General features: G+C 42.0%; 1 protein-coding gene across 1 annotated transcript; it reads left to right on the plus strand.

The window, feature by feature from the left end:
• The first annotated feature begins 8,706 nt into the window (after positions 1-8,706).
• On the plus strand, positions 8,707-10,653 carry LOC101754981 (polyol transporter 5). The gene is made up of 3 exons (XM_004962839.3): positions 8,707-8,927; positions 9,035-9,381; positions 9,533-10,653. The coding sequence occupies exons 1-3, from the start codon at positions 8,783-8,785 to the stop codon at positions 10,496-10,498; spliced, it is 1,458 nt and encodes a 485-aa protein (XP_004962896.1). The 5' UTR covers positions 8,707-8,782; the 3' UTR covers positions 10,499-10,653.
• The last annotated feature ends 280 nt before the right edge of the window (positions 10,654-10,933 follow it).

Below are 10,933 nucleotides of genomic sequence, written 5' to 3' on the forward strand. Positions count from 1 at the left end.
AAGAGATCGAGCGAGACGAATTCGTCGGCAGATTAATGCTCGCAGAGAAAGAAGAAGATTCAGTTTACAAGATTGCTTCAATGATGGTCTCTTCCCTTATCAAAAAAATAAAAAAAATGATGCTCTGTTCCTCACAGAGTCAATATCTCGTGTCCAAATCACATTGGGCCGAACCCATTCTGGGCCGGAACTAACACACTGGACTTAGTGGCCCGTTCATGGTCCTGCAGTGCGCTTCCCTTCAGCAGCCGGCAGCTCACCATCTCCAGGAACAAACAGAGGTGCTGACAAGGACAGGGATGCCATCACCATGAGACGTCGATTAACGATCACATGTCAACATCTCGTGTCCAAATCACCGTCTATCAAAGGCAACATGACACAATTTCTTCAGCGATTACATAAAATTGTTACCTGGATTAGTCAACTTGATGGCAGACTGGTCACTGGATTCTCCCAATAGAACATGTCAACATCATGAACGCCACTGTTTGTACGCTATCTGTTTAGCTGGGCGCCTGGCTGTCCTTCGCACGAACATTCTTCAACTTCCAAAAATTCAAGGTCCTGTCATCCGTTCAACAAATATCCCGTCTGGACAGTGTAGTGGTGGTCCGGCCACTGTTGCGCGTCCAATTATATTACACTCAGAAAAAACACAAGAGAGACTCTTATGGTTCTCCTGTGAGGTTCGCAATGTACTGTCTTGCTCGAAAATATCCAAGATATGCTTCAACGACAGGCTTATCATTGGCTGGTGCATGCACAACAAAAGGGTCAGTCTATACAGCACTCAGGGTGATTCAGGAGCCCTGATCACTCTGTTTTTGGTTGCTAAAACACACGATTCCGAATAACAGAAAAATCATGTGCTACAGGAGCAGCTGGCACACGAATTCAGGACCCTTAGATTCAAATCTGACGGTTCAGAATAAAAGGGAAGAATAAGGCCAATAATTGTACTAGAAAATTGTATTGATCAAATGTTTTGGCTTTCTGAATGAAACTGATACCAAATTGATACAAATGTTTTGGCTTTGATGAACTAGCTGGCATCCAGCTTAACAAACAGATACAAATTGAATGAAACAAAAACAATTTATATTAGACAAAAGGTTGCTAATAAAAACCTTCAGAGCTCAAATGAGCCACTGAACCCAAGGATGCCGGTGAACATCATCATCAAAGGCTAACATGCTAACATTTTTCACAAAGTCGCAGAAGATCTTTTCTTCACCAATCATGACATACCAAGCACACGGATTGAGTCATCATCAAGTCATCAAGGCAATGGATCGATGAAACCATGGTCGAGCTGAGGATCAATTGCAACTCGAAAGAGTGGAACATCTTCAGGTCCAAAATCCTCTCCAGAGCACAGATAGAAATAGTATTAAAGAAAAAGCAGAGCTTTGCTAAAGAAAATATGAAACTATAAGTAATCAGACTAGCCAATATTTCATATGACAAAAAATATAAAGCATTTGGACACAGTTACTTGGACATATTGTCCCTGGTCATCAGAACATCAGCTCTAAAAAAAGCCTTTCCACGAAGGTGACAAAGCTACATTTCAAACAGAGGTAATAATTATAAGAAAAATTAAGCTACAGCAGATCCAAAAAAGGACATATTGGATAACATATATATAGATGCAGACAAGAGAAATAAAATTAACATGCAAAAGGCAAAATTAACAGCTCAACAAATTTTTTCTATAGTTAGTCAGATAATAAAATTATTTCTAGCTGTGAGAAACCCCTGAAATGCAAAAATACTCTTCAGATTTCAAAATTAAAAATTCCAACTCATTTACATGACATATTTAACAATTGACAGGCACTAAAGCACTGTAAATTAATGAAATTTAAATTGTAAATGTTATAGCACACTAAATTAGACTCAGTATTATGTTTGTTGATATCTATCTGATGCAAATAAACAAATGAACAGATTGGATAACAGATATATTGATGCAGATAATAGACACAAATGAACATGCAAATGGCAAATTTAACAGCTTAATGAATTTTTTCTATAGTCAGTAAGATAACGAATTTATTTCACAAAGTGAGTAACCTCTCATATGCAAACACAACTATCAGATTTCTAAAAATGGAAAAATTCAATCTCATTTGCATGATATAATAATACAAATTATAGTAACTGAACAACTGTCAATAAAAATAGCTTAAACTGTAAAATGTTTAAGCAAGCATAGTTAGGCCCAGTACATATGAAACTGATATGTAACTGATTAAGATAAAGGAAACATACAAAATTAAAGTCAGCTTTTGAGTTTCTATAAGCAGTGAACTAACAAATATATTCATGTATAGTTAGTAATCCTCAAACAGTTGTCACGAGTGATAAGAACCATGTCTCTAACAAAACCTTTTGATGGAAGTGAACCCATCTGCAAACATGAAAGTGAACAGACTCATGCAGAGATAACTTAGCTCAAAAAACAATGCAAAACTTTTCAAAATAAACAGATACGCATATTTTTTTCTATAATTAGTAAAATAACAAATAGTTTGGGCAAGTGTGCAACCCCTCAAATGAAAACCCATATTTACATAACAAAGCTATACATTTTACAGTAATTAAAACACTGTAAACAAATGAGTTATGAACTATAAATAATATAGCACACATATTATAGATGATATTGTATGTGCTATTATTCTATAAATAAAATGGGTTACCATTCAAAATAGGAACGATTTAGTGATAACTACCTTCATAGGTGCATATATACCTATCATAGTTATGGGCCATATTCTCAGTGAAAAAAATCAAGATACCTAGATGAGGAAAATACTTTATGTATAGAAACCATAACAATAATCACATATGAAAACAAAGCTAGCAAGATATTCATGAGATGAATTAAAAAAGGAAATAGATCAGAATCCAAATGTTTTTGCTCCATTCTTAATTCAAGAACAAAACCCCTAAACTTAATTTATCTGGAAAATCAAAATAAATTGACAAAATATGCGCATATGTGATTTGGCATTCAGAACATATGCTGAAACTCTGAAAAACTGAGATCTATCCAAAAAAAAATGTTTAGAAATCATACTGGATAGTAAAGTATATGCCAATTTTCAGAAAGGTAATACAAATAGATCATATTTTCAAGTCCTTAGTAACATGTTCTAGAATATATTTACAGGACATCAACCTTAATAACCGGTAATGACAGAGATCATATTTAATATTTTCTTATTTAACATACTGATGAGGGCAATTGAATATCATATGGCTTTAATATCAATTGAAGGGCAAATTAAATAATTTCTTGATATGAACCATCATGTAGCAAATCATGAAAACCCAAGCATGGTGTCTAATATCTAGATCAAAAGGAAGGAGATAAATCTTCTTGACATACTAAAAATTGATCAAATCCTGGCCAACTCGAAGAACTCTTCCACATAAAAACTCAGCAACTTGTTGGGGAGGTTTCCTATAGCAACAAAAAAAAGTACAATGAAACCAATAGCATTTGCAAACTAAAATATTCTCAGCTTATTTCTATTGCCAATCATATATTTGGCTTCCGAATTATACCATCCGGATTGAAAAATAAAATGGATGTGATAGGCATATAAAAATATAGACATAAAGTTTCTATGCTCTGCCAAAAAAAGAATTTTAGGGGTTCCTACAGCAACACAAAAGATTCAAACTGAAATGGGCGAAATAGGCAAAGTCAAAAAAAAATTCTATGCACAAGATAGGCATATTAAAAGATTAACAGATATTTTCTATGGTTAATAAAACACAGAAGTTTAGATGTTCCTACTTAAGTCACACATATGCAAACAGAAAATGGATGACATATACAAACTAGAAATTATCAGATTATTTATACTGTTAGTCAAATAATAGATAATTTGGGCTTCTATTTAAACCCACTAGAGCCAAATGAAAATGGCAAGCTTTGCATATCAGAAGATTAGCGATATTTTGTATGCATAGTCAAAATAGGAGATTCTGCTACAACAAATTAAATATGCCATGTGGATATCAAAAAAGAATTTTTAGAATAAATTAGAGCAGGTCGGATTGACTCAGGGACACAAAGAAAATCATCTTAATCCTAGTCATGTGGATATTTATATACATGAAGATAAAGTACAAATGACAATAAGAATATCCATGTAAATGTAGCACATTTGAACTGTATATGAATTCTACCTACTTTAGATAACGCATTTAGACACAAGAATGCTAAAAATGGATGCAGGGAACAAATCAGAGCAAAGAGTTACCAGATGATGAGATGAGAACATAAATGAACTGAACTGCATGTGTAATATGCTTTTTTTGTAATTACCTCTCTAGCATACAAAGTAGAACTACCTAACCAGATTTTCTATGGTCAGTCAAATCGAAAAGCGAGCGGGCTCATAGCGAACCCCAACACATGCAATGGATTATGGGAAAAATATATAAAAATACCAGATTTGGTAGATGCGTTCTATGGTCAGTCATATTGCAAAGTGAGCGGGCTCCTAGCGAACCCCAACACATCCAAAGGATTATGTAAAAATTAGAGAAAAATACCAAATTTGGCATATGTTTTCTATGGTCAGTCAAATTGCAAATTTAGGGACCTCCTAATGAACCCCGACATAATGCAAAGGAATATGATAATCAAAGAGAAAAAAAATGCTAGATTTACTAGACGTTTACTATGGTCGGTAAAATTGCAAATTCATTGGTTTGCTAATGAACCCCGCCATATACAAATAAATATGAAAATCATAGAGGAAAACACTAGATTTGCTAGATGGTCAGTAAAATAGCAAAATCAGTAGACTAATGACGAACCTCGCCATATGCAAATGAATATGAACATTAGATGACAAAAAATTGCATTAGCATCTAGGCCTTCGAGGAAACGCTTGAGCAAAGCCTGCTATGGAGGAGCCAAGGAAGTAATGAAGTTCGATGTACACTTGACCAAGCTGCGGATCTGTAGCAACAAAACTGAACAAATGGAGTTAGATCGAGAAATGTAAGATCCTACTAGAAACGAAGAAATCTAGGAACAGAAAAGGGAACCTGAAATCGCCAAATCAAAGCATGAAACCTCCGCATAAATCAATTCCAGGAGGAAAAAAAACAGAATCAAATAACAGATCGAGAAGAGAAATGGGAGGAAGCAAAGAATTGCGGAACTTAAGGGTAGATCTGCCGTGCAAAATACAATCAGACATTAAATGACTTAGAAACAATGAATAAATCACACCGCAAAGAGCGACCCAATGGGATTCAAGGAGATCAGGAGGAAAAAAAAAGAAGTAACGGGCGAATCGCCTCAACTGGGCGCTCACTTGCAAGATCTCCTCACCTGCACAGATGCAACACGAACAAGAGAAATGGGAAAGCCAAAATGCTCCTGGGCACTGAAATGAACTAATCGGGTATAGTAATAACTAAAAACAAGGACCCACATAAAAGTACAAGAAAGAACCAGACCAGATCCAGCGCGTAGGATACAGATCAACAAAGGATCGGACGGCAGCAAATTCGAGTGATGGCACCCCAAAAATTCCCGAGCAACCTATAGCTTTTCCCCAACAAAAAGGAAATTAAATAGCTCACAAATACCACAAAAATGGCAAAATTTAAGTGGCTCACACAAAAGCTGTCCTTGTGTCTTTAGTTCCATTTTCTCAAAATACTTCTGTGGTATTATGTTAACGTTACTGCGTTCAATTGAGCGTTGAGGCCTACGTACACGGTACATCTACATCCGTGCATGAATTCATCATCCATGGTTCAAATATGCGTGTGATCGGTTGAGACAGAAGATAAGCTTCAATTTTCTAAAAGGATACACCCGTGCAGTGTTTGCCATTGCTAATGGGCCTTGTCTATCAGAAGGGATCATCTAAGCACTTCCGCAGTATCGTTGTCCACGGTTAGTCATACGCTGATGTAGTTTCTAACGATTTGGCAGCTATAAACCGTACTACCGTGTGTCGATCTTGTCAACCGTAATAGCCAAACTGCAGCTCGCTAATTTTGACCCTCAACCTCTCCAATTAAGCTAGCCTCTATAATCAACCTTTAGAAGATGCGTTCATTTTGTACACAACTTGTCCTTTTTTTCCTGCGTAAATTCTGCCACAAGAGATATTTGTTGACTTGCAAATTAATACAAGACGTACAGCACATGTTCTTCTGTTAAGGACAACCAAGCAAGCACGTGTATTTGCCGCTGTAACATCAGCGTCAACGATTGATCCACGTGTGACCAGCGGGGGGGAGAAGAGAGAGAGAGTACTATCTTGGGAAGAGATCTAAGTAGGTTTAGCAACAGCATGATACCAACCCTAAATGGTGGCTTGCACGATTGCATCCATCGAAACAAGGACGAACATGACAGGAAACTATATTGTATCTCAAGTACGTGAGAAAATTGGAGTGCTTGACCGCGACCACATTTGAAAATAGACCAAACAAAACGATATACATAGGAATAGCACGAGCACAGTCGCCATCATCAACGACACACACTCGCACAAGGAACAAGTAATGACAAAGTAGGAGGAAAAGACAGTAATCAATAGACGCTTAAGTGAGAGAAATTGTATCCACCCCACACAGGAACAAAACCATAGGCTTTCGAGGGGTAACAACACTGATCATGTATACCCAATATGACTTTATTTGGAAGTGTTTGATTTCATGAATTGGGTGGTTCTTGACCTTCTCACTCATATTTTTGTTCGGTTTAAGAAATAGAATTCAGTTGATCCATTATCACATCATCACTCACAACACATGGTTAACTTAATAACAAGAAGTAGGTTTATCGGACCGAATTTCATAGGATGACTCCATAAAAGATGAGAGGGCCCAAGGTGCCTCGACCTGTTCGCCCACCTTCTTTTGTCTTGGTGCCTCTCCTCCATCAGTCATATCTTCTCGTGCACACGTTAACTCGACGAGCCATTGCACTCTCACATCATGTCATGCACCACCGCACCATCATTCATGTGTCTCTCGCAATTGGTACCCTATGCTCGCCACCATCACCGGACCAATCCTACTATCACCCACCTTTGCTTTGAGCTTACAAAACTCTAGTGAAGATATATTTTTATTGAATACAGAACAGGCGCAGATGCTCACATAAATACAAGCATGCTCATCCAATCCCTATGAATGTGGGAATGGTAGCAATTCACCACATTTGTCTCGCGACATAAATGTTAATTATCATAGAGTTATTTTTCCTATAAAAAATCTAGGAAAGTAAAAATATCATACTGAGTCGAAGACACAAACCCATACCAAAAAATCGCGCTACAAGAAACCCAACCAACTGAATCTTTCGCCACTTCAATTAAACTCTCGCTTTAATAAAACATCACAATTTTAATCCTACTCTTGCTGGACCCCAGCCTATATAGATAAGAAACATGACCAAAGCTTCAATCACGGTGCAAATCAAACAACGGAGCTTGTCTGCATCAAGTGCCAATTGCAACACAGAAAAATTCAGATGCCACGGAAATTGATTGTATATATGCCACCGTCATTTCCAGCCACATGCCGCGTGGCCTCTGTTCCGCCACGTCATCGACCGATCCACCTAGACTTTTTTTTTATTTTAAACCTTTTAAAACTAAATGGAAATAAAACAAGGGAGAAGAGATAGAAGAAGATGCGGTGAGAGAGGAAAGGTTGGATGCGGAATGGCCGGGGAAGGCGACGAGGTGCATTAATGAGCTGCGGCCCCCCACGTGACAGAGCTCGCTGATCGCCTGCTCGGTGCCTTGGTTTCAGCTGAAGGCTCGGTCACCCAGTGCACGTGGCGCGACTGAACCCAGTCCACGTCTGCACTTTGGCCAGCATGGCAATTTGGTTAGGCCCTTGTTTACTTCCCAAGTTGGGAGGTGCCAAATTGGCATTTTACCATAAATGCGACACTGTAGCATTTCATTTGTATTTGTGAATTATTGTCCAAATATTAACTAATTAGGCTCAAAAGATTCGTCTCGCAAAGTACAACAAAACTGTGCAATTAGTTTTTGATTTCGTCTACATTTAGTACTCCATACATGTACCGCAAGTTTGATGTGATGGGAAATCTTCTTTTTGCATAGTGTCAAAGTTGGAAGTTTGGAGGGAAGTAAACAAGGGGTAGGCTACGTATAGGGAGTTGCGTCAAATCATTTGGCGTGACTACTTAAGCTAATTCCATTGGAGTTGCACAGAAGTTTCCTGCACATTAAATACGGTGATACATCAGCATATGTGATAACATGGCATGGTAGTTATGAAGTAAGAGAGGAAAGGAATTTCATCAGGATGAAACTGTGTATACACTGTTTCCAAGACTATGAAACCTATTTAAACTTGCATTTGGGGCTATAGAGTTTCATTTCATCTAACCATATCCAATCACATGCCTCACAATTAAATGTTATGGGCATCCTATGAAATCGTGAAATAAAACTGGGACTCCTTGTTTCATTCATGAGGATACACCTTATGGGATGACGTGGCATTTTTGGAAATAGTGCAATGAAACCTTACACCAGGACTAGCCTAAATTTCCATTATAAATTTAGTTCGGAAGGAATTATATTAAAATTTTAGTTTTAATAGGGTTAAAATAAAAAAATTATATGGCATATCAACCTGCTCCCTTCGGCTAGACATTTAAACAATTATTATAAACTGAACCAGTACGTTATCCTCGCCAAGACGCCGCCGCCGTCCGGGACCTGCAGCCAGAGCCAGAGAAGCCATGGCGCAGCGCCCGGACGCCGAGGCGCCCCTGCTCGGCAAGCCCGGCGCCGCCTCCCCACCGTCGCCGCCGGCGAAGCGAACCAATAAGTACCCCTTCTTCTGCGCCGTGCTCGCCTCCATGACCTCCGTCCTCGCGGGCTACAGTACGCACACATTCATCGCCTAGCTAGATATACGCATTCTCTGCATATGTGTATCTTTGCATCTCCGTACCCCTGTCCTGAATTGCGCGCCACGCCATGGGCGGCAGACGTGGCGGTGATGAGCGGCGCGCAGATCTTCATGGCGGAGGACCTCGGCGTCACCGACGCGCAGGTCGAGGTGCTCTCGGGTGTCATCAACGTCTACTCGCTCGTCGGCGCGCTGCTGGCCGGGTGGACCTCCGACCGCCTCGGCCGCCGCCTCACCATCGTGCTCGCCAACGTCTTCTTCCTCGTCGGCCCGCTCGCCATGACGCTCGCCGGAGGGTACGCCGTCCTCATGGCGGGACGCTTCGTCGCCGGCGTCGGCGTCGGGTACGCGTTCGTCATCGCGCCCGTCTACGCCGCCGAGATCGCGCCGGCGTCCTCCCGCGGCCTCCTCTCCTCGCTCCCCGAGGTAAGCTCTAAGCTGTGTGTTTGTGTTGCAGATAGTGTGAGTGATCTAATTTCTAAACAACACTAATTTGGACAAATTGTTTGTGCAATTAGGAGAAATAAATTGTTAATTTTGTGGTAAAAAATGTTGCTTTCTTTGTTGGTTCTTGAAGATCTTTATCAACAGTGGAGTGATGCTGAGCTACGTCGCCAACTTGGTCTTCTCGGGGCTGCCCGTGCACCTGTCGTGGCGGTTGATGTTCGCGGCGGGGGTGGTGCCCACGGTGTTCCTCGCCGCCGGCGTGCTCACCATGCCGGAGTCGCCGCGGTGGCTCGCCATGAAGGGCCGGGTCGCCGAGGCCAAGGCCGTGCTCGACAAGACGTCGGACACGCCCGCCGAGGCCGAGCAGCGGCTGCTGGAGATCGAGGACGTCGTGAACGGCGGCGGCCGGAGCGGTGAGGGCAGCGGTGGCGGCGCGTGGAAGGAGGTGGCGACGAAGGCCGGCGTCCGCCGCGTGCTGGCCATCGTGCTGACGCTGCAGTTCTTCCAGCAGTCGTCGGGCATCGACTCCGTGGTGCTGTACGGCCCGCGCGTCCTCGCCATGGCCGGGGTCACCTCCAACACCCTGCTCCTGAGCCTGAACGTCCTCTTCGGCGTCGCCAAGGCCGGCTCCATCCTCATCGCCATGGCGCTCGCCGACCGCGTCGGCCGCCGCCCGCTCCTCCTCGTAAGCACGGGCGGCATGACGGCGTCCCTGCTCGTCCTGGGCTCCCTGTTCGCGGCGTTCACCGGCGCCAAGGACGACGCCGCGGTGGCCGCGGTGAGCTTCGCGGCCGTGGTTGCGTTCGTCGTGTCCTTCTCCGTCGGGTTCGGGCCGCTCGCCTGGGTGTACAGCTCCGAGATCCTGCCGCTCCGGCTGCGCGGCCAGGGCGCCGGACTCGGCACCGCCATGAACCGGATCACGAGCGGCGTCGTCACCATGACCTTCATCTCGCTCTACCAGGCAATCACCATGGCCGGCGCGTTCTACCTCTACGCCGCCATCGCCGCCGCCTCGTTCGTGTTCGTCTACGCGTGCCTGCCGGAGACCAGGGGACGGAGCCTCGAGGACATGGAGGAGCTCTTCCACACCAAGTGATTCGTACGTGTGATTAGTTTCGATTCAGTGGCAATGGCATTGATCTTTGTCGATCGTTGACACAAATGACACCTGCAAGTACAAATTACGACACTGTAAATTTGTATTCTTTGTTCGCAAGACTATACGAGAATAAAAGATTTTGCGCTTCATCATACTGTTCCGTTCATGGCTGAAATGTCGAATCTTCGGGGACAGTGCTGCTGGAATTACATGTCATGCATATACAATATATAGTCAAAAAACAGTGAACAGTTCATATATAGACTCATGTTGGATGGGGACAATAGAAAAGGAAATCACAATGTGTCTGCCTTTTTCTGCCAAAAAAAAAATGATGTGCTGATCCTTAGCTTCTGAATTTCTGGCATTTTACGCTTTTTTGAAACGCTGAAATTCCGTGAAGTCCATAGTTCCATTTACACAGGAATATAC

This window comes from Setaria italica, chromosome III (genome assembly GCF_000263155.2).
Source record: "Setaria italica strain Yugu1 chromosome III, Setaria_italica_v2.0, whole genome shotgun sequence".
NCBI lineage: Eukaryota > Viridiplantae > Streptophyta > Magnoliopsida > Poales > Poaceae > Setaria > Setaria italica.

Excerpts from the sequence above, each read along its gene's own strand:
- LOC101754981 (XM_004962839.3), top strand. The coding sequence starts at position 8,783 with ATGGCGCAGCGCCCGGACGCCGAGGCGCCCCTGCTCGGCAAGCCCGGC. Across the intron at positions 8,928-9,034 it reads CTCCGTCCTCGCGGGCTACA|ACGTGGCGGTGATGAGCGGC; the intron begins GTACGCACACAT and ends CATGGGCGGCAG. Across the intron at positions 9,382-9,532 it reads TCCTCTCCTCGCTCCCCGAG|ATCTTTATCAACAGTGGAGT; the intron begins GTAAGCTCTAAG and ends TGGTTCTTGAAG.